At 39.2% G+C, this 22,494-nt stretch overlaps 2 protein-coding genes across 8 annotated transcripts in view; one reads left to right on the top strand and one right to left on the bottom strand.

The window, feature by feature from the left end:
* LOC122562593 (TRAF-type zinc finger domain-containing protein 1) overlaps window positions 1-11,143 on the top strand; it is a 42,871-nt gene extending 31,728 nt beyond the window's left edge. Inside the window, exons 10-12 of one of the 4 annotated variants that reach the window (XR_015761244.1) lie at window positions 1,164-1,488; window positions 2,272-5,088; window positions 7,847-11,143. Coding sequence is in view for 2 of the 4 variants with exons in the window: in XM_043715559.2 (XP_043571494.2) it covers window positions 1,164-1,488; window positions 5,013-5,088; window positions 7,847-7,888 (443 nt within the window). In the remaining 2 variants the exon portion in view is untranslated. The remainder of the gene's footprint in view (window positions 1-1,163; window positions 1,489-2,271; window positions 5,089-7,846) is intronic. The other 3 variants (XR_015761245.1, XM_043715560.2, XM_043715559.2) reach the window with 3 other exon arrangements.
* Window positions 11,144-18,297: 7,154 nt separating this feature from the next.
* Window positions 18,298-22,494, bottom strand: part of hectd4 (HECT domain containing E3 ubiquitin protein ligase 4) — a 295,048-nt gene continuing 290,851 nt past the window's right edge. For all 4 annotated transcript variants that reach the window (XM_087999963.1, XM_087999965.1, XM_087999964.1 and 1 more), the window contains one exon: window positions 18,298-21,935. In XM_087999963.1, coding sequence (XP_087856089.1) covers window positions 21,799-21,935 — 137 coding nt within the window. In that variant the 3' untranslated portion in view covers window positions 18,298-21,798. The remainder of the gene's footprint in view (window positions 21,936-22,494) is intronic.

Consider the following 22,494-nt stretch of genomic DNA (forward strand, 5'->3'; position numbering starts at 1 on the left):
GACAAAAGGATTAAATTCTAGAGGTGGGGTGAGAGTGTTTGCCTTTGACATCAAAGCAGCATTTGACAGATTCTGGCATCAAAGTGCTCTTGCAAATCCAAAGCTAATGGGTGGGTTGGGAGAAAAAGAGACACCCCACTAGTTGGAGTCATGCTTAGCACACAAGGTAATTTGTGCAGGAGTTCCTCATTGCACTCAGTCACTTCTAGCTACTCAACCCTGGGTCTGTCTTCCTTCCATCAAAAGATTAGAAGCACCCTTCATGATTCCAAAAATACTGAAGTAGTCCATGTTCATATACGGTCTTGGGCGATAAGCGGCAAGTAACATTTATTGCATAAGTGCAAGGCAAAGATCACCTTCAGTTGGAGGGAACCATATTCATGATGTTCAATGGCTTTACCAGTGCTGAGTCTCACTCCTTGCGGGACTACCATTGAGCAGGAACTGAACTGGACCAGCCATATTAATGGCTGCAAGAGAAAGACCAGAAGCTGGGAGTCTGATGCATACCATCCTTGACTCTCCAAGTTTTTTTCACCTACAAGATACAAATTGAGTATGATGGCAAATTCTGCAGTTGCCTAGATGACTACAGCTCTAACAGGACTTGAAGCTTGATATTAATCAAGGCAAAAGGGAGTGCATGACTGGTACCCATTAACACTATGCTACAAAATGCTCTGCAGCATTTGGCCAAAATTCCTTTTTAACCATATCTTTCAAATCTGTGACCTCTGCCATCTCCCAAGGACAAGGGCAGCTGATGCCTGGAAATGCTTCCACTTGCATGTTCTCCTTCAAGCTGCAATATCTTGACTTGAAACTACATGATAGTTATTTTGCTGCCACTGGATCAGAACCCTGAAACTCCTTTCCTAATAGAACAATGGATGTACCTATCTCACAAGGAATGCAGAAGTTCAAGGCTCAGCGCCATCTTGAGGGCAAGTGGACAAAGGCCATAAGTGCTGACCTAGCTCGTAACACTGTTATCCTGTGGTTAAATTAAAAATCTGGTTATAGCAGTGTGGAGGTTTCTGTGTTCTGTTTATGTAAATTTTTTGGAGCACATTGTGTTTATGCTTAGTGAGTTTAGAAAGAATAGTTTTGTTTCAGAATCGATAGTTTCAATGCTCTTCATGATTTATGTTCTGATTCAGGAGATGTCAGGCCAAATTATTTTTCGCATCTGGACAATGTCCAGGCAAGACCAGCGATTCGACCTGCACAAAAAACAAAACCAACAGGAGCTCCAGCAACATTTAGACAGGGGATTGGTGCCCATAAGTCTCCAGGAAGTCCAGACACGGAGACCAGTACCCTAAATACAAGAAGTACAAAGCTTCCCAACAGAGAAACATCTGAATTGAGGCGGCGGGCCCGGAAACCTTTGGAAACATCTGTGGGTTCTACTCGTCCTATTGGAGATGTATTTCCCGAAAACTACAAATCAAACTTTCCACATGCACCCACTGCTAGATCCAGGTGAAAGTGTGTTCAACAATAGGGCCAAGTAAACAAGCATCTAGATTGTTTTAAATAACCATCCATTTTAACAACCTAGTCTAATCACCTGTGGGATACAAATAGTTTTGATTTCTAGACACTGGTTGTAGGGATGAGGAGAAAATGAGCTTTTCCATGATGGTTGATTGCCCTAAATGTATTTCCCAATTTGCGGAGTTTGTATGGACCAAGAAAGCCAGGATTCTTGCTTCTAATCCTTGACCAGTGACTCCTCCCACTGAAAAATACATATGTTGTTCAGGTGACTGCATTGGGCTCTTTGTAATGTCATCCAGCTTATTGTTGACTAGAGAGCTCTCCGTTTGAACTTTGATCTCAATAGCAACTTGGATGTGATAGACTTTGTGCAGAGCATCCAATGAGTTATGCTCCACTTGCCAACACCTTCTGGAGAGCAGGGTTGAAAATTGGAGGGGGAAGTACCCATGTGCCCTCCTGTTCAAAGTGCTCAAAACTGCATTTTGTTTAGCCATCCCTCCTGTCCTGTGTCACCTGTTTATTCAAACTGTGTTCAGATGCTGGTTTGCTTATCCCTTTGGATTGTGGTTCTCTTGTATATTAAGTTTTTTTTGGTGACTCTGCTGTTTCATGTGCTTTTGTACTGTTCTGGTGCATGCATTGGTTTGACGTGATTCCTTACACAACGCATTTTTCTTGTGGTCTGAGTAGCTCACTTGCTCACCACTTCATCTAAGAATGAACCATGAAGTAGAACTGTTTGTTTCTTTGTTTCTTTTCCAGTGTCGTATCACTGAACAACACAAGTCCAATGTTTGTAAAGCCAGGGAAGCAGTTGGAGTTTAGGAAAGGACATTTCCAATGGTGGTTCTTAATCGTTATCCTGGCTGCATTTTGGTTAACATCAAACAAAGCTGAGATTGGCTAAGGAAATAAATTCTCCCATGGTCGAATAGCTTGCCGCCTCTTTCTGCCAATGTTTGGACATGGAATTGAATTGCTGTTCCTGTAGAATCATAAGACTTGTCATCTGGGAGGGGAGAAAGGTGATGCGGGAGAAAGGGAGCCATTCCTTTTTTAAATGAAAATGCAGATTCCTGATTTGAGAATCAGAGGTGAACTTCGTGTGTTTGGTCCTGTATGTCATGAGCAACTATGAAGTTGTTTTCTATCCAAGGTGGCTTCTATTTTAAAAGGATCTGCAGAGTCTCCAGTGATAATTATATTCATTGAAGCTGGGAACTGTCAGTCCTCCAACATAAGTAGATATTGTAAGAGTTTCTGACAATGTAGTTAAAGCAGCACTTCCCAAATTCTGTGTTAGACCAATGTAATACAGTTTAAGCATGAGAATAAATTGTTTTACAGATTCACCTGTTTCTTGTTTTCAGCGTTCTGCCTGTTTGTGCCAATTCAGCTTGGTGCTTAAAAGCCCAGAAGACTTTTCTTGTGGAAAAGTGCAAAGGTTGTGTTGCTTTAATGTGTTAAACACTGTTCTTTCTTTTCCAGAGCTCTGTATTAAAAGATAGTCATTATTAGACAAAATGGTGGAGATTTGGAATCAGGCGCTGGGTTATGTGTCATTCCTGAGTGGAAATATACATAAATGATCTGGATGAGGACACTGTTGATATGATCAGCAAGTTTGCAGGTGACACGAAGATTGGTCAAGAAGCAGAAACCATATGGGTCTGTCAAAGAATATAGGAGAATATAGATAGACTGGAGAGTTGGGCGGAGAAGTGGCAGATGGAGTTCAATCCAGGCAATTGAGGTGATGCATTTTGGGAAGTCTAATTCCAGAGTGAATTATACAGTAAACGGAAGAGCCTTAGGAAAAGTTGATGAACAGCGAGATCTGGGAGTTCAGGTCCATTGTACGCTGAAGGTTGCTGCACAGGTGGATAGAGTGGGCAAGAAGGCATGTGGTATGCTTGCCTTCATCAGACCAGGGTATAAGAGTTGGCGGGTTATGTTAAAATTGTGCAAGACATTAGTTCGGCTGCATTTAGAATACTATGTACAGTTCTGGTCACATTTCCAAAAGGATGTGGAAGCTTTGGAGAGGGTGCAGACAATGGTTTACGAGGATGTTGCCTGGTATGGAAGGTGCTAGTTATAAAGAGAGTTCGAGTAGGTTGGGATTGTTTTCATTAGCAAAAAGGAGGGGTGACCTGATTGAGGTCGACAAAATCCTGAAGGGTATAGACAGGGTAGATAGAGATAAGCTTTTTCCCCAGGATGAAGGATTCAATAACGAGAGGTCACGCTTTCAAGGTAAGAGGTGAAATGTTTAAGGGGTATATATGCGGCAAGTACTTTACACAGAGGGTGGTAGGAGCCTGGAACAGGTTGCCAGCAGAGATAGGAGAGGCAGACACAGTAGATTCATTTAAGATGCGTTTGGACAGATGCATGAGTAGGGGAGCAGAGGGATACAGATGCTTAGGAATTGGGTGACCGGTTTAGACAGTACATTTGGATCAGCTCAGGCTTGGAGGGCTGAAGGGCCTGTTCCTGGGCTGTAAATTTTCTTTGTTCTTAAATAAGACATGGCCTCTTGAACCTGCTTCACCATTTACCAAGATCATTATTGATCTTTGGCCTTAAGTTTACTTTTCTACTAGGTGCTGAAATCCATAAGCTTCTAAAAATGAATCAATTGCAGCTAGGAATTTATTCAACAATAGAGCATCTGCAGTTCCCTCTGGAGAATTCCAAAGATTCACAGTCCACTCACTGGAAAACAAAAATTCTCATTTCAGTATTAAATGATCAACCTGTTCTCCTGAGACTGGTTTAGTCAGTAAGGAGAAAGTGCCTCTGAGCATTATGGTCAGATTTTGTTGTGGTATTTGTTTCAATGAGATTTATTTCTCATTTTTCTAAATTGCAGAGATTCTACTTAGTCTCACCTCAGACCAGTCCACCAATCCGAAGTCAATCCGAATCTAGTGAATCTTTGTGCAGACTCTTAAGATTCTAATACTCTGCATCTGTGGAAAGAGAAGTATCTCCAGCACTCTGTTTAATATTGTTTTGCAATCCATCTGCCACCTCATAGACAAGTTAATGACTAGACAATAATCTCATCTTTATGCCCTTCCCATAGCTGACCTTTTCACTTTGTTTCAGTCATCAGTTATTTTGGATACATTGCACTCTAATTACTTTACATGAAAAAACATGGATTGTAAATAATATTTTTCCAAGGCTATTGTGTGGATTATTTTGAAATCTAGTTCAAGAGATCTGTTTTCTCTCCAGGCTACAAACATTAGAAACTCCAAGATTTTTCTATGTAACCATAACTTCTTAATTTATTGCTTTTTTTTTCTCCAGATCTTTTCAATTTGGCATATGTCCTGCACTGTCAATCTTGGTTCTCACTGAAAGCAAAGAACCCCAGGCGAAGATCAGTATTTATTCTGGGTGATCTTCTCCATTACACATAACCTGTGTTTAGTAGAGCTGATTTCTTTTTTATTCTTGCTGTCTTTATAAGTCCTGTGTTTACTTTTCAGTCTGAGAACAGAAGGATCCAGGGTTTCTCGGAGCACAGTTCCTCCAATCTCGAGGAGCAGAGTGCCAGGAATCAAGGTAAATAATTTTTAAATTGCATGGGAAATATGACCTTTGATTTGAAGAAACATGGTCATTTAAAAAATAAACTCAGAAGAACTAATGCATTATCAAGTTTCTATAAGCTGGTCAGGGTAAGGTTTCAGTATTGTCTAATCACCAATATATTTTGTTTCTCTCCTAACGTTGCCCAGTTTGGAATGTAGTTCCTGAGGCACTGGTGATAATTTAACTAAGTGTGTTTCTTATGTGACTTACAGAATTAAGTGTTGGGAAATTAGCGGACTTTAGGGGGTGTTACAATCTCCATAGAAATGGTGACAAATAATTAAAATCTCCAAAACTGACTAAAAGGGTCACATGCCGTGATTTCAAGTTAAGAGGTTTTGCATTTACTGTGCCATAAGTGAAAGAAACATTGGTTCAACAAGCAATTTCCATAAGCAATTTTCACTTTTTAAAAAAAAAAATAGGTTTATGCCATCTACTTAAAATGATCAAAAGGCCCAATTATTTTTTACTCCGTCCCTCGTGTGGACATTTCCTTCTCTGAAGTCCAGCCCCAAACTATTCTCTGCTCCTGATAACTTGCCTCCTTTTTTTCTCTTTTCTAGATGAATAACTTCTCCCCAAACTGACTCAGTTCCCTGGTGATCTTTCTCTAGCCAAAGCCTCAATTAAATTGTCATGTCTTAAATTCAAGAGCATTCCATATGGTGAACAATTGAGATCTGCTGCTTCTGTTTTTGCTCTCTCAGGATTTTGTGGACTGACCTGTCTGAAGTGTCCATGCACTGGAGATATCTTGACTCCGTACTGTCTTGAATGAAATAGACAGTTTGAAGTATAGGTTTTGCAGGTCCTGACATTCCTAACATCAACGTGAGATTTGGAGAATGGTTGTTTACTCAGTCATCAAAAATGCTCTTATCCAGATGTAAACATCTTGTGTGTTCTTCCTGGTAAATCATTGTGGCCCACTCTTAACCAAGCCAGCCCAAACTCTTGTGACCTAATCAGCCAAATGACCCTTGCATCAGTGGCTGTCAAAGCAGCAATCTTACAATAAGCAAGGGATATGGTTATCTGAGACTGGAACCTCCATTTTCCACATACATTGACTAGATAACTGCCGTACAACTCTGAACCAAAGATGACAAAGTACTTTTTCTGAGAGAATTGGGGTGACTAATCCTTTGTCACAGTGTTTGATTACTCCTTGTGATTTCCAGAAAATTGCCAACCTGCATATTTTAGACCTTTTCTTTTTGAAGTCTGTTGCTGAGCCAAGTAATGATTCTGTATTATCTTTTAAGAGCCCACAGAGCAGTTGTCTGTCCTGTTGTAGATGAGGAAAAAGTAGCAAGTGTGCCAGAAATCATACAGCAAGTCGGGATATACAAGCTCACTATGCAGGTGCTAAGTGGACCCTGCTTTCTTCTTTTTGTTGAAACCAGCAACTTATGGCACAATTATTTTACTTAATTGGTCTTTTGACTGATCCAATATTTAGATTAATCTAGCTGATCGTCTACCTTTAGTTTTGCTTGTTATGACTGTGCTAGTTAGCCTCATCTGCTGTGCATTGCTTGTATGCTGTTTTACAGTGCTTAATGCTGCTAATCCAGGAGTTAGTCTGTTCCATTACTTTGTTTCTTGGAACAAGTGTTGCCATCTGGTTCCACCACCTATACTCAAGTGGTAATCCTGCTTCAAAGTAGATAGCAAGAAGTCTGTTAAGGTTAAAATCTTTCAGGTTCATAAATAGCTTGCTGTAACTTGTTTGAGTTCAGGCATTAGTAATCACAACTGAGCAATTGTACACTTGCAGGAAAAAAGATGCAAGTTTGTTAAATATTCCTGTTTAGTTACAAATATCCAATTTAATACTTTTTAATAAAACTCTTAATTGAATGTTATGTTGAAAATCTGTGTCCTTGAAGAAAATTAGCACGGTGGCTCAGTGGTTAGCACTGCAGCCTCAGTGCCAGGGACTCTGGTGCAATTCCCACCTTGGGTCACTGTCTGTGGAGTTTGCACATTCTCCCCGTGTCTGTGTTGGTTTCCTCTGGGTGCTCGGGTTTCCTCCCCCAATTCAAAGATGTGTTGGTTAGCTGGATTGGCCATGGGAAATTGTCCATGGTGTTAGGTGCATTAGACAAGGGTAGGGGAATGGGTCTAGGTGGGTTACTCTTCAGAGGGTCACTCTTCAGAGGGTCGGAATGGACTTGTTGGGCCAACGGGTCTGTTTCCATACTGTAGGGAATCTAATCAAGTTTCCATACTGTAGGGAATCTAAAAAAGATTAAAAAGTTAATCTTTTTAAATGTTTTATTTGTTTTGATTTTCCTGATGGCTCAGTTGGTATGGTCCAAAATTGAACCAGGCCAAGGAGGCCCCAAGTTTAACACTCACAGCACAAACTGGAAATCAGTCTCTGCCAGGTTGCAAGTTACAATTATTCTCACACTTCTGAGCTAAGGAAAGAGAATTAGTAGCTGCTGGGATTCTTGCATCTGATCATTAGCTTAGCATCTTGCATCTGATCCTTAGTGGGTTAGGCACACATTGAGTGCATATGGTGAAGAGTTTGCTCATACTGAGCTTACAAATGAAAAATAACTGCTCAAGTGATGATAAGAGAACTTTGTTTTCATAGAATTGCGCTGTAGCATTTTCAGGAAAGTGGTGTTATGGTTGTCGGGTATATGTATGTTTGTTTTACCTACTACAAAAACCCATATGATTGATAATTATATATCTCTTTCCATTTCAGCAGAAAACAAGACCAGAAAATGATGAGAAAGAAGAGGAGTGATGAAATGGAACTACACTTGTTACAATGGTGTCCAACTCCTAAATTATATCTAGTGCTAAAACTCAGGATGTTCTTTTATTTTCTATGCAAAAGAAATATTTATCTGAGTGTGGTTTAAGTGGTAGTGTGTTTTTATTTCCTCTCAACTCTTGTTTTCATTGTGAGGTTTAAAAAATATATACTCTTACCAGGAGCTCACTTTTTTGGATCCCTGCACCACATAAGTAACTTAAAAGGCAGTAGAAAATTTAATTTAGGCATTTTGTGCACTTCATTCAAGTGAATAATGTGGAGACATTTGACCACACAACTGACCGGTTAGGGAAGAAAACAGTTCACGTTGATACTCATTCCATTTCAGTGGGGTCTGCTTTGGAAATTTGCAATCTTGAACCCACAACCTAAGGATATGATTTTACGTTGTGTGATCAATCTGAAGCATCACATAATAGGAAAGGACTACTAATAAGTTCAAAAGACTTAGTGTCCCAAATGAAGAGTAATACCTAACCATCCCAATTATAGTTGGGGTTTGGTGACAACCTGAAATTTTTGTTCAATTTTTCTGTTTTATCTCTTGTCATTTTAGGTAAGGGTGTAACACTTTCAATGCTGGTAGTGGTGGTATTTACCTTTTGAACTTTGTTGCTTTCTGTCATTTTTTTTAACTCCTTGCTCTGTTCTCTCTTATAGGAGTTAATTTTATCTCTGCTTGTATTATGTTCCATCTGTCTCTTTTGAATTCATTTTTTCATACAATTTAAGTAACAGCACAATATATACAGAATTGGAGAAATAACTTTTGTCTTTGAGGAAATTGTACATGTAAAAGTTTTAATCTGCATTTTGGGCATGGCAGATCAGTCCTAATTACTGTGAAGAGGTAATGTTTTTAAGACAGTTGTGTTGTGTGGGGATCACATCAGTTTCTCTGGACTAGTTTTGACAACAAATTGTAGGGGCACTTCATTGGATTGTACTTTAATAATACATAGTTAATTTGAAAAAGCAGTAGGTGAGCTTGAATTGTCCTTCAGATCTACAGTCTCATTGGAATAAATTGTAGCATTAAGATGCTTCATTGCAAAACTGCTTGCAACCTGTCCAGTTTTGCATCATTTTAGAAGCTGATAAAGACTATTTAATAAACTGTACTACTTACATAGTTAAGGATTTCAGAAATGTACATGAGAGAAGCTAAGAAGTTCAAGACCTCTAAAGGTGGTAAAAATGCACAGGAAACAGTTGCTCGCGTGGAAGAGGAAGATGTGTATAACAGAGTATGTTCAGTCTGGCCAACTGGGGCAGAGCAAAGATGTATGTATAGGATGGAGATCTGTAGAAAGAGAACTTCAGCCTGAATCAGCTTTGGCATATGTCTTTGATCCACACCATGGAGCACCTTGTTGGGATTGGGTTACCACTGTGCCTGTCTGCAGGTGAAAAATGTCGTCCAATTGGCAGGATAAACTCTGTTGTAGGAAATTTGTCTATATATGGCAGTAAATAGAAATTACTTGCTAGTCTTGAAATTTGAATCTCTTCAACCTTTTGAGTTTTAATAGAAAAACATGGCTGCCCCTTTTCTGTCCTTTGCAGTAACTTCAGTTAGATCAACTGGTAAAGGTTTTACTGCCTATGTAGGAGGCAGATTCATACTTTTATTGGTATCTATTTGTTGCCTGAAGAGATGTCTCTTTAGATTTGGAATTGTCTTAGTAGACAGAAGTTCCAGTTTTTAATGTGAAATCATCGTTTGGTGTGGGTCAGGTGTAAGCGAGTTCTACCACTCACTCCGCAACTGGAGTGCTGTGGGACATTTTAAAATGTTGTATGTGTTCAGTGGGAAAATATCCTTTCTTGCAGTTGGTGTATTTGTATACTTTTAAATATCTTTATTGTAAACTTGTTTTTTAAAATGTATGAGGTGGCTCTTGATTTGCTCCTGTTTAAACTTGACTTACGACTTATGTGAGTTCGAAGAGGTACTACCTGCTACAAATTCTGCTTGGTCATAAGGTTGTGACATCAGTAAAGAAATGTTTGTTTTAATTATTTTAGAAACATTGACCAGGTATTCATCACGAAACTCAAATTTAAGTTTATCCCTCAAGGTAAGGGTGGTCATTGCACCTATCTCTTAACATTGACTGTGATTTTTCTTCCAACAATGTGCTGGCTCTGTGCCTAATTAGTTCAGGATCAAGTATCAAATTGAAACCCAGGCAACACCAGTACATTGTGCATCAGTAACTGAATGAGCAAATATAACTGAGCAATAACATGCCTAATATTCTTGCCCTGTGCTCAGCAGCTTGAGAGGCCACCACTGCTTTTGTCTTGAGCAGATCATGGGTATAGCTTGCTAATATTATGAAGACCCCTTTTTTAAGTCAACAAATTGTTACTCAGTCACAAGTTGTGATAACTTTTTTTAATTTTCCTTCCATCTCTCCAAAGTTCCTTTTTTTTTCCTTCCTCACTCTTGATTTTAGGTCCTCTGGGTAGAGCTGTGGGCTGTTCTTGGAATAATGGTGGGCTTTGCAGCTCTAAGCAATTCATTCATTCATTGAATTAATCATAGATGCTTTTTCCTTAATGTGATACTGCATTAATGGGAGATTGAAGAGGAGAGGACTTATTATAGGTTCGGTACTTTTACTTGAGATAGTGTTGTTAATGATTTCCTGAATATTTTAAGAAATGGGTGGGAGAGTAAACAAAGATTTACTGTGTCTGTGTGCATATGTTTGTCGTTCTATAGAATAGACTAAAATCTATACCTCATTCTTGGATAGAGAGGTGGTAGAGGTATGGAAATGATATGAATGCTGCAATTTTATTAGTCTTGAGCACAAGCTTAGGAATCTCAAAAGTAATTATTAGCTGGCTAGACTGTAAAGATCCTTACAAATCTGAATTGTTTCACACCAAAATTACTTACCACTCCTGGCCAGTTCATTTCTTTCAATTTTAAAACTTGAGGAAACACTTATTCAGTGTGCTGTGTTCTCTAAACTAATGTTGATTATACAGTATGTAACCATCCCATTCACTGTGGACTGAATTTGGTGACTGTATCCTTTTTTAAATGACTGAAATGTTCTGTCTCATACCATTGTGGTTTCTTTATCACCAGCATACAGTTAACTGCAAAATCTTGTCAGCTACTTATGATTTTTAAAAAATTAGCTATCTGTAATGTGTAAATGTATTGACTTGCAATATATAATAAAGGTTGTGGTTCGACCTGTTTTTGTGAAATTTAAGTGAATCCTGTAATTGCAAATTTCAGAATTATGCATTTGCTGCACTGTTTGTGCTGGCTCTCCAAATGAGCATTGTGCCTAGTGTTATTTCTGACAAAGTTGCACTGTTTCTTTTATCTAACCTTTTTGAATGCCTCAACTTGTCTCCAGTACACTTAGTGGATGTAGGTTTGCTCACTGAGCTGGAAGGTTCCTTTTCAGATGTTTCATTACCCTACTAGGTAACATCTTCAATGGGCCTCAGGCAAAGCAATGCTGAAGATTCCTGCTTTCGGTGTTTGGGATTCTTGGGTTTCAAGACCGTACAACATTTTTTGTTTGAAATAAAGGTCAATATTCATTTTCCTTCCCTATTAGTCACTGAACTTGGATGCTAGCTTTGAGATTTATGCATGATTACACCCAAATTTCTGTGCTGTAGGAGTCTGTAGTCTTTCCCTATTCACAATCTTGTGTCAAGCTCACCACTTAGCTTCCTACCAATATTTGTCATCCACAAATTTGGCAATAGTACATTTGCTTTCCTCATTCAAGTTATTAACATTTTAAATAATTGTGGCCAGCATTAATCCTTGTGGCATTCCATTAGTTACAGTTTGTCATTACTGAAAATGACCCTGTAATCCAACTCTAGCTAGTATCACTTAGCCAATCCTGTGTGTGTTTTCTAACAATGGAGTTGTAACTTTGCATTAGGCTATTTAGAAAATGCCTTCTGAGGATCTGGATACATTGCATACGTTGCTTTCCTTTCCTTTATCCTGTTTAAGTGGTTGAAGAATTTGAATGAATTTGTGAAACCATGCTAACTCTACTTGATCAAGTATTTCTAAATGCTCTGAAATTACATCTTTTACACTAAACTAACCTTTTCCTAATAACAAATATTAAACTAACTGACCTAAAGTTACCTGTCTTTGATTTAAAAAGGGAAAACAAAAGTGCTGCATTGTCAGTTTTCCCAATAATCTGACACTTCTGCAGCTTCTAAGGAATTAAGATATTAAAAAGGAAGTTACTACATAAATAGTGAATGCACTGATAGTAATCTTTCATGATTTATCCAATTAGGTCCCAATAGTTTGCTCAGCACTTTTTCTCTCGTAGTCAATGTATTTATTTCTTCTGTTGTTCCTTATTTGGTGTTTTTGGAATGCTGTTAGTGTATTCTACTCTGGATTAAATAAATACTTTGCATTAATCTTCACTGTCATTTCCTGATTCCTTGTTCCCCAAGGGGCCTTTTGGTTCACTTCTCTCTCCCTTTTTTAATGTATCTTAAAGAAGCTCTAGCTGTTCCTCTTGGTATTATTTGCAAGTTTGCTCAGTTTTTTTAAAAGAAAATTAGGGGAAAATAATGAAAATCAAGAAAAGTTTTACAATCCTCTACCTTACCACTAATGGATGGTTTATCCCCTTCCTAGGATCATTTTTTTATTAGCAAATTTTTTTAACTTTACAAGCATAAAATTATTGAAAAATACAATCAATAACAAATCTGTATAATAAAGAAAAACAAATTTCAATGCAACTACTGTCTCCTATTAAGCTACCCTCTAATGTGTGTGGAGTCAGAGGAGATAGTGGAAACACTAAATGAATATTTTTCAACTGTATTCACTGTAGAAAACGACACTGTTAAGGAGATTACTGAGATATAGGCTACTAGACTAGGTGTGATTGAGGTTCACAAGGAAGAGGTATTAGAAATCCTGCAGTGTGAGAAAATAAGTAAGTCCCCTGGGCCGGATGGGATTTATCCTAGGATCCTCTGGGAAGCCAGGGAGGAGATTGCTGAGCCATTGGCATTGATCTTTAAATTGTCATTGTCTATAGGAATAGTGTCAGAAGACTGAAGATTAGCAAATGTGGTTCCCCTGTTCAAGAAGGGGAGTAGAGACAATCCTGGTAATTATAGACCAGTGAGCCTTACTTCAGTTATAACCTTTTCCAACACTTTACCAATAAGAGATAGGATTTATAATCATCTAGAAAAGAATAATTTGATTAGGGATAGTCAGCACGGTTTTGTGAAGGGTAGGTCATGCCTCACAAACCTTCAAAAGAGTTCTTTTGAAGGTGACCAAACAGGTAGATGAGAGTAAACCGGTTGATGTGGTGTATATGGATTTTAGCAAGGCGTTTGATAAGGTTCCCCACAGTAGGCTATTATACAAAATGTGGAGGAATGGGATTATGGGAGATATAGCAGTTTGGATCAGTAATTGGCTTGTGAAAGAAGATGGAGGGTGGTGGTTGATGGGAAATGTTCATCCTGGAGTCCAGTTAAGTGGTGTACCGCAAGGGTTGGTGTTGGGTCCACTGTTGTTTGTCATTTTTATAAACTACCTGGATGAGGGCATAGAAGGGTGGGTTAGTAAATTTTTCAGATGAGAGGTCAGTGGAGTTGTGGATAGTGACGAAAGATGTTGTAGGTTACAGAGAGACATAGATAAGCTGCAGAGCTGGGCTGAGAGGTGGCAAATGGGAGTTTAATGTGGACAAGTGTGAGGTGATTCAGAGATCTGTGTCCAGGTACACCAATCCTTGAAAATTGCCAGCCAGGTTGACAGGGTTGTTAAGTCAGACAGTGTTTTAGCTTTTATTAATAGAGGGACCAAGTTCCGGAATGATGAGGTTATGCTGCAGCTGTACAAAACTCTAGTGCAGCCGCACTTGGAGTATTGTGTACAGTTCTGGTCAACTCCCCCCTCCTTGAGGCAACTGCAATTTAGTGAGTTTGATAAGGGGCTGCCTACGATGCCACTCTTTCCAATCTCAGCACCAGGATTTTGGACAATCTTAATCTGAATTTAATAGAGAGATGGGTCCGTATGAGACAAATCCTCAGGAACCTTCCCCTTCTTAAGAATTAAGGAAATATTAGCTTCTCTCAAAGATGGTGGTAGGCATTCATACATCTAGGAGTGATTGTACATCTCCAACAGCGGCTCTGATAGATTCCCTACAAACTCCTTATAAAACTCACTGGGAAGACCATCTGAAGTTGCCTAGCTGCCTCCTCTATTTCCTGAACTGTCAAGGGGGCATTAAGGAGAGAGGCCTGTTCTAAGGTTAACCCTGCAAGGTCCAGGTTCTTAAGAAAGGTTTCCATTTTAGCCTTCCTGCCTTCAGACCGATACAATTCAGAGAAAAACCTCCAAAAAGCCTCATTAATCTTTTTAGAATCGTAGGTAAGGACCCCTGGCACTGTCTCTGATTACAGTAATGGATTGGGGAGCATGCTTTTTCCTAGTCAGGTACACTAAATACTTCCCTGGCCTATCCCCATATTCGAACAACCTTTGTCAAGCAAAAGCAAGTTCTTTCTTTGCGTTTTGTCAGTATTGAATTCAAGGCAGCCTGAAGGGCCGTGATCTGCTATAGCTTAGTCACCAAAGGCCGCGCAAAATGTGCTGCCTCCTCGGCTTTCAACCGCGTCTCTCAACCGCGTCTCAAGTAGACGCTGCTGTTCCTCCTCCTGTCGTTTCTGGCTAGCCGAATAGGAAATAGCTAATCCCCTAGCAAAGGCCTTAGCAGTCTCCCATAGCATGGACGGACTACTAGCCACACCTGAGTTGATCATCAAGAATTCCTGAAACGTCTTCAAAAAGTATTCCACAACTTTGGAATCCTTAAGGAGAAAAGGGTCCAAACGCCAGTGCCACAAACCGAGCCCCTCACTCTTGGCCTAAACCTCCAACTACACTGTCGCATGATCAGAGATAGCTACGTTCCCAATTTTACAACCCATAATCAAATCCAGAAAGGCCATGGGAGCCAGAAAGAGGTCAATCCTTGTGTGACATTTATGTGGGTTTGAAAAAAAGGTGGATATCTCCAAATCTCTACCAGCCCCAACTCCTCACTTAAGTCAACCACCTGCTTGGCTTGCGAAGAAATAGTTGGGGGCCCACAAGGCATCCTATCCACTGTCAGATCCAAAAGACAATTAAAATCCCCCCCCCTATAATAATGTGCTGTGTTCCAAAAGCACCCAACTGAGAGCACTAATCTAAAATTTGAGGGGATGCACCGGAGGACAGTAGGTGTTTAAAATGCCATATTCCTCCCCCTGTATCAGGGCATTAAGTATCACAAACCGTCCCTGCTCATCTTTCACCTGCTCTAATAATGTGAACGGAAGATTTTTCTGGATAAGTACCACCACCCCCCTACTTTTAGTAGCAAAGGATGAAAAGAATACCCGGTCATAAACCCATTGTTGTAATTTCAGGTGTTACCCATCAAGATGGGTTTCCTGCAACAAAGCGATATCAACTCTTTCCCTCTTAAGGCTAGAAAGCACTTTTTATTTCCTTTTAACAGGAGGTGCACCATTTAATAAGACACTTAGCCATCTCCCCTTTCAGACACTCTTGAACCTCTCAGAGGGAGAACCCTGCTTCCAAAGTGCTGAGCATAAGTAAATAAAGACTCAGAGTAGTTTTTGTATATATCATTTTTCGATTCTATCATAACGATAAACAACTATCACTACCAAAAAACTACAAAGGAAACCAACTACAAAACCTTGAATGGAAGACTCTTTCCCCTGTCCATAGGGGGGACTCTCCCTACTCACCGCCTCTTCCGCAGCTCCTTCAAACCCAGACTGTGCCCCAGTCTTAGGCCAGAAATAATCTTTAAATCAACAGAAAAAAAGACCAAGTCAGGATGAGCACTCCAACCATCCCTGGCTTCATGTCATCCCTACTTGTGACCAAAAGAGAAGCAGAACAAACAAAAAAAGGGGAGAAACAGCAAAGAACATCCACAAAATTTCCCATCAGAAAATCCAGTTATTAAAAAAAATAGTAACAACTTATTCCAAAAGTCTTTTCCCCCCTTTCCAAAAAGGAAATTATTAGGGAGAAAGAAAGGAATTAAAAAAAGGAAGGGAAAACATGGGGAAAGATAGAGAAGAGAACAAACATTAGCCGTATTCTTCAGGCCAATCTGTCTATTTTAGAATGTCCACAAAGTTTTTAGCCTTATCCGCTGAGTCAAATGTATAAACTGAGTCCTCGTGGCTGAAACGAAGTATTGCGGGGTATCTCATGGAGTACTGGATGCCCAGGTTCCTCAGGCTCTTGTTAACTTCCTCTTTCGAATTACAGCTGCAGAGATATCCTGGAAAAACATGATTTTTGACCCGTTGTACAGCAGTGCCTGCGGATCTTTTCCCAGGGATCTGGAAGCTTCTGTGACTTTTTGCTTGTCCTTATATGAATGGAAGTGCACTAGGACCAAGCGGGGGCGCTGCACTGGGCCTAACCTGTACACTGTAACCCGATACGCCCTTTCAATCTGAAGCCTGCTGGACTCCATGTGAAGGCCTAAAAGCTTTGGCAGCCAACTTTCAAAGAAGCTGACTGGCTGCTCACCTTCCTCACCTTCAGGGAGCCTAACAATTCGGAGATTTATCCTCTGACCTTGATTTTCAAGGTCGTCAATATGGTCTCGCAAGGCCCACACCTCTCGCTCCAGCACCTGGATCCGACTGGATGAGGACTCAATTGCAGCTTCCGAGGCCTTAGTTCGAACCTCCACCTCCTCCAGCCTCCCCCCGAGGCCCTGGATCTCCTGCTGGTGCTTCTGTAGCATGGATGCAATAGGTTGGACCTGGGCACGAATCTCCCCACGGATTTTGTCAATCGCAGCCACAACTTTCAATGTAAGTCTCTCCATCACCACAGCCAATTCCTGAGAGTCTGTCAGGTCCCGGGGGAGGGGGGGGGGGGGGGGTGTCAGGAGATGCTGCTGCTGCTGCCTCTGGTACGCCTGGTGCTGCAGGGGAGTGTCCTCCATGCTGCTGTTTGCTTGCTCTTTTTCCCTTTGGCATCCTTCCCACTCCCAAATATTAACAAATGTGTGTTCTGTAAGGTTTTAAACTAATAATTCCACCACATAAGTTGGCCAGGGATGGCAAAAAACATCAGTATGCCTTGGCTGTTAGGCAGAGCTGTCCACAGCAGTTCTACAGAATCGCCACTATCTTGCTGAGTACAACTGATACATGTTTTAATATGCATTTCAGTTTTTTAAATTTATAAACAAACTAACCAGGAGTTGTTCAATTGCCTGTTTGCTATCGTGTTTATAAAATAGCACCTACACTGTAAAAGACTGCATTAACAGCCAGTTGGAATGGCGTCCAATAATTCAGTATGGCTAAAACCAATGTACAGGTAACTGTCAAAGACAATTAGAAAATTTGAATGATTACAAAATTGTCAGTCTTTATCAAGTGCTGAAATTTGGAACAAGCTGTACGTATCAATATAATGCAATATTTCACCTTTTTGCAGTGTGTGGGAAAATCAAAAATAGCCCTTTTTAGTTGATGCTGCTTATTTTGACCCAAATAAGTCACTTTTGCTTGGCAAATTTACTTTTAGCTAGATTTATAACCAAATTGACACACTCTTTAGCTTGACTAGAGTGCAAAGATTTTTTTCCCAGGTTTGACTGAATACAACAGAGTTGTTGATATATAGCAACAGTTGCATATACCTCTGAGATTTTATTGTTGGAACATTTGACAGCCAATGGAATTAAAAATGCATCAGTATCCTTATTGCAAGTTGAACATGCATGATTCATCAAAACCAATCTTGGAATAGGACACAAATCAGATTTTGTAACTCCATACACTTTGATTTATATACAAGTGTGTCTTGTGCTTTTGGTATCATCATCAGTAAGTGAGTAACCAGCTACTAGCATGCATTATCCATGAATTTAACCTCTTACTCCATGAACTAATCTTTCAGGATAGTTTTCTTTTACTGTTGGGGGGCACAGTGGTTAACACTGCTACCTCTTAGCACCAGGGAACCTGGGTTCCATTCCAGTCTTGGGTGACTATGTGTTGAGCTTGCATGTTCTCCCAGTATGTGTGGGTTTCCTCCCAAAGGTTAGGCAGATTAACCATGGTAAATGTAGGGTTGAGATGATCTCAAAGTGCAGACTTGGATCCGAATGGCGTCTTCCTGCACTTGAGGGATTGATTCAATTTTCATGAACACTGAAAATGTTTTTCCCAACCTCTTCACAAAAATCAGTGGTCTATAATATCCTTTTGTAAAGCACTTTGGTAGTTTTGATCTATAAAAATGAGTGACAACTTTAAAAAAATCTGCTTGAACTTTTTAATATGAATGTAATTTCCATTCATACATCACTGCTTTAGGTACCAATGCAGACTAAATCAACAATACAGATGATTTTTAGATGCATTCATAAATAATTGCAATAAATATACATCAATAACTGTACAGCGCACATTAACACCTGTATGTTGATATGTCCTTTGTAAGTTTTAGTTTATCTGGTTGCTCCTCGTAAAATGGAGCAGTCATAGCAGCAGATTAACATTACCACAGCCAGTACCACATCACTCTAACAAGGTAGGGACAAAGAGTCAGATCTACACTGGTGTCAGCCTTTTTGGGTGAGGGGACAGACTGGGGGATTATTCAACTAATAGTTTGTATATAAAAACAACTAGATGTGGTGTTGCTTTGTTGTCCCATGAAATCAACCACTGAAACGATTATGACTTTTTAAAAAAATTTCAACACCCTTTGCTTTAGATCTGTGCTAGTCAAAACTAGCTTGTCAATCTGGGACCATAACCAAAATTGTAGTACTATCTATAAACAATTTAAATTTTTGATTGACCAGCTTGTTCCTGTTTACAGCTCTATTATGGTTCTTGACTTTTTGCAATTTATTAAACCTTAGTTGAAAAGCCAAGGTTCATCTACCAAAACATACCTCTTCATTGTATTTAATAAAAGATGAATAAAATTGACAATTATACAATAACTAATTCCAGAATTTAACTATATAATTTGCTGAAATGTTTGAACCACTCCACAAAAATAAACTCGCAGCATCAACACTGGCAGCAGGTCAATCTGCTCTTTGTTTGCCAAATAACTAATTACACAAAACCTTCATTCACTCAGTTATTAAGCAGGCCCTTCACATGTTTGCAGGCTATCTTACCATTGCACAGCAAAAGAAAACAAAATACACTCTGCACCCTATGATAGTTTATATTACACTTTATGTATCTGGAGGATACATTACTTAAGCCTCCTACCACAAGCTTTAAGACCCGTCAAATCTCCTGTATTGCAAAGGGTTGGGATAAATCCACCAAGATTCACAGGTTTATACTGATATTATCCTTACACTTCTTGCTTCCCCTGCTTTGTATGCTTAGGCCAGTATTAACCTCAGCTCTTTACTTCTGTAAAATTGGTCCTGATTAATCCTAGAACTAGGGGTATTTAATGCCATTGGTATAGGCTATCTTGATAAATATGACAAGTATTGTCCTGAAGCACAATCTTCCATTTCTTTGTATTGTCAATATACATTTCACAGCTCTATTAAAATTAGTAATGAAGAATTACCTACTCTTGAAAGAGATTACAAGCCAGTGTAAACTTTCAATTTACAGTGACAGACTTGAGGGTATGTATGTACTTCCAAACTCTCTCAACTAGCTTCACTTCATTATTGGGAAATTCCAAAGTCAGATACACAATAGCAGTGAAGACTGTCAAAGGTTCTGATGTGTCACAGCTTAGTTTCAAGTTTACCTCAGGTACAACTCTTCATGACTGCCTTTTTGCAAACGCTGAAATAACCTACAGCCTATATTATTGCAAAACCAAAACTTACAGGTTGTGGATTTTTATGGGGGTGGACAATGAAAGATGCTGGGAGGAGAGGAGGAATTTTTAGAAATCTGTTTTATCCGAAAAATAAACAATTAGCAAATACATGTATGTGGTACATTCACTGTACTGTCAAATTAAATTTTAATGTACATTGAAAAACTCAACATCTTAATTGACATCAGGCTGCATAGCCATATCCATTTCCCCTTTAAATAAGAATGTTCACTGATTCAGAGAATTCTGGAACCACACAACCAGTGATCTCAATAGCTGTATCACTCATTTCAGATTAGAAGTGATGTCATTTCTGCTGGACACTATTTAAATATTCTTTACGGTTGGAGCTTACTTCATCATTCTGACTACATGCTGATAATGTCATTTTATACTCCCAACTAAATATGAAACAGCTTGGATAAATTGAGTGTGCCAAATCATGATATTTGGTTTGCATCTCTCAGCGCAGTATTTTTCCACAACATTTTGTATCAAAAGTAGCATTTTACAATGTAGTTAGCCAATTTACTGCTGAATGTGTTGTTAAACCATGTAAAAGACTATTCCGAAATGGCTATGGAGTAAACAAAACCGAAGGATGGAAACTTGTGCATTGGGTTGTGCAGACTTTTTTTAAAAACATGTAATGCAGGCTATTTGCATTGTAAATCTTAAATCAATCTATAGTAAGATAGTTTTATTTTATTAGGATTCATGCTACTGCATTTCAAATTTAATATAGAAAATTCAAAATTCAAGGGGACAAGACTTCTGATCTAATTGATTAGGCTTACAGTTCTGTGACCTGACATTCTTATCCAAGCAGTGGCCATCAGCTATTTGTCCACCACTCAGTTGGGAATAGTATAATTTGAAAACCCATAAGGGAAAATGAAGAGGATAAACTGAACCAGCAATGATCATAAACTGACCTCTGACATAAAATAACTTTACAGAGAACTGTCTTATTACCAAGTTCTGGGATCTTCTGTCAGTAGGAAAGGAGATATCTGAAATTATGTTACCCAAAGCATCAAATCAAGGCTTCTTACATTACTGGCTATCTCAAAAGCACTGACAGACCGTCAGCAAAGGAACTTTGCAAGAAAATATTTGCAGTCACGGACTTCCTGTCAGTATGACAAAAGATTGAAAAATTAAATAAAAGGACAGCTGAGTGTCTTCATGGCAAAGCAGGCATCTGTTGACATGCTGATCTTACATACAAGTACTCACATCTTATCTTTTCTGTGAAGGAGAAAAGGGAAATAGACTGGGTCACATGATTCATTTAAATCCACCTATAACTAGAAGATTAATTGTTGGTAGGTGGAGGTATGCCTTTTTGTACACTGACGATCACGACACTAACTTTGGAGCGTTTAAATTCTGTAGCACACTTGTGCGCACATATGGTTACTAGACATTTTAGAAGCCAAAGCTGATCTGGAAGAGAAGATTTGTCTAATTTTGGGTAGTGTTCCCATGTGTGTGCTTGTGCACAAGGAAAAGTAAAAGAAATTTCCTTCTATGAGAACATGAAAGTTAAAATGCTGCTCCAAAGTTAAGACCACAGAGTATAAAAACAGTTAGATCCTACAATAAACTATTATCCTGTTTGACCACAAGCGTTTGTGTTTTAAGGGTACAGTAACATACACCGCTGTAGTGGTAAAAGCACCGTACACTCTTGGAATAGCTGCTTGACAAGACAGCAACACACCATTCTCAGTCCATCAATAGAAATGGAAATTTACAAAAAGAAAGTTTGCATCGGTGTGGAAGCATTTTGCTTGTGACGGGTTCAGAAGGAACTGCTCCCGACTGCAGCATCGATTTCCATCTGGCTTCCACCTCAATTCCTTTTCTTAAAAGTAGGTTCAAGGAGGTCCTTAGGCATTGCCATTTGTTGCAAAAGGATCTGGGAATGCCAGTTGTGTCCTGCTCAGCCGCTGAGAGGGTCTTCACGGTAGTGGATAGCATAACGGAGCTTTTCCAGCATGATTTCAAGCGAGGAATATTGAGGAAGTTTGATCATAAACATACAGGTTTCTACCCTAATGTATCGGGAATCCGGTGAACCTGAACACAAAGAAGAAATAGACAAACTAAAAACAAGGCACTCATTCTGGCAGTGTGCATATTTGCTGACACTGATGCTATTTAGTTTTGTTGAAAAAAGATGCTTTGATGAAGTTTTTCATCTTGCACTCATCAGGACAAGTCGTAAGAATATCAATAAATGTAAAACCAACATTTACACTGGTTGGGTAGAGGTGTTGCTATGGAGAATACACACATAAATGCTAACTAACAGTTAACCTCCAGGCACAGTGCCCTATACCATGCATTTTATTAAAGAATGGAGAGTTAGCTTGTTGCCTACTAGGCTACTCTCAAACCACTTGCTTGGAAGGTAGTTTTTACTTACGTTCTTGTGGGAAGTGCCTTTTCCTTTTTTCAAACAACATTCTATACTGGAACAGCTCAAATTAGCAATGTCTGGTTGTGGGCAAGATTAATTAATTTAATGTTTGAATTGTTGCTACTTCCATGCAACGAGATCAAAAAATTCTTAAAAGTGCTGTCTTCCTAGTTCTGCTAAAAATATTTAGATGGAGATATTCACATCCTACCCAGC

The sequence above is a fragment of the Chiloscyllium plagiosum genome, unplaced genomic scaffold, assembly GCF_037043375.1.
Source record: "Chiloscyllium plagiosum isolate Xiang-an unplaced genomic scaffold, Cpla_swu_hap1 HiC_scaffold_24, whole genome shotgun sequence".
Taxonomy (NCBI): domain Eukaryota; kingdom Metazoa; phylum Chordata; class Chondrichthyes; order Orectolobiformes; family Hemiscylliidae; genus Chiloscyllium; species Chiloscyllium plagiosum.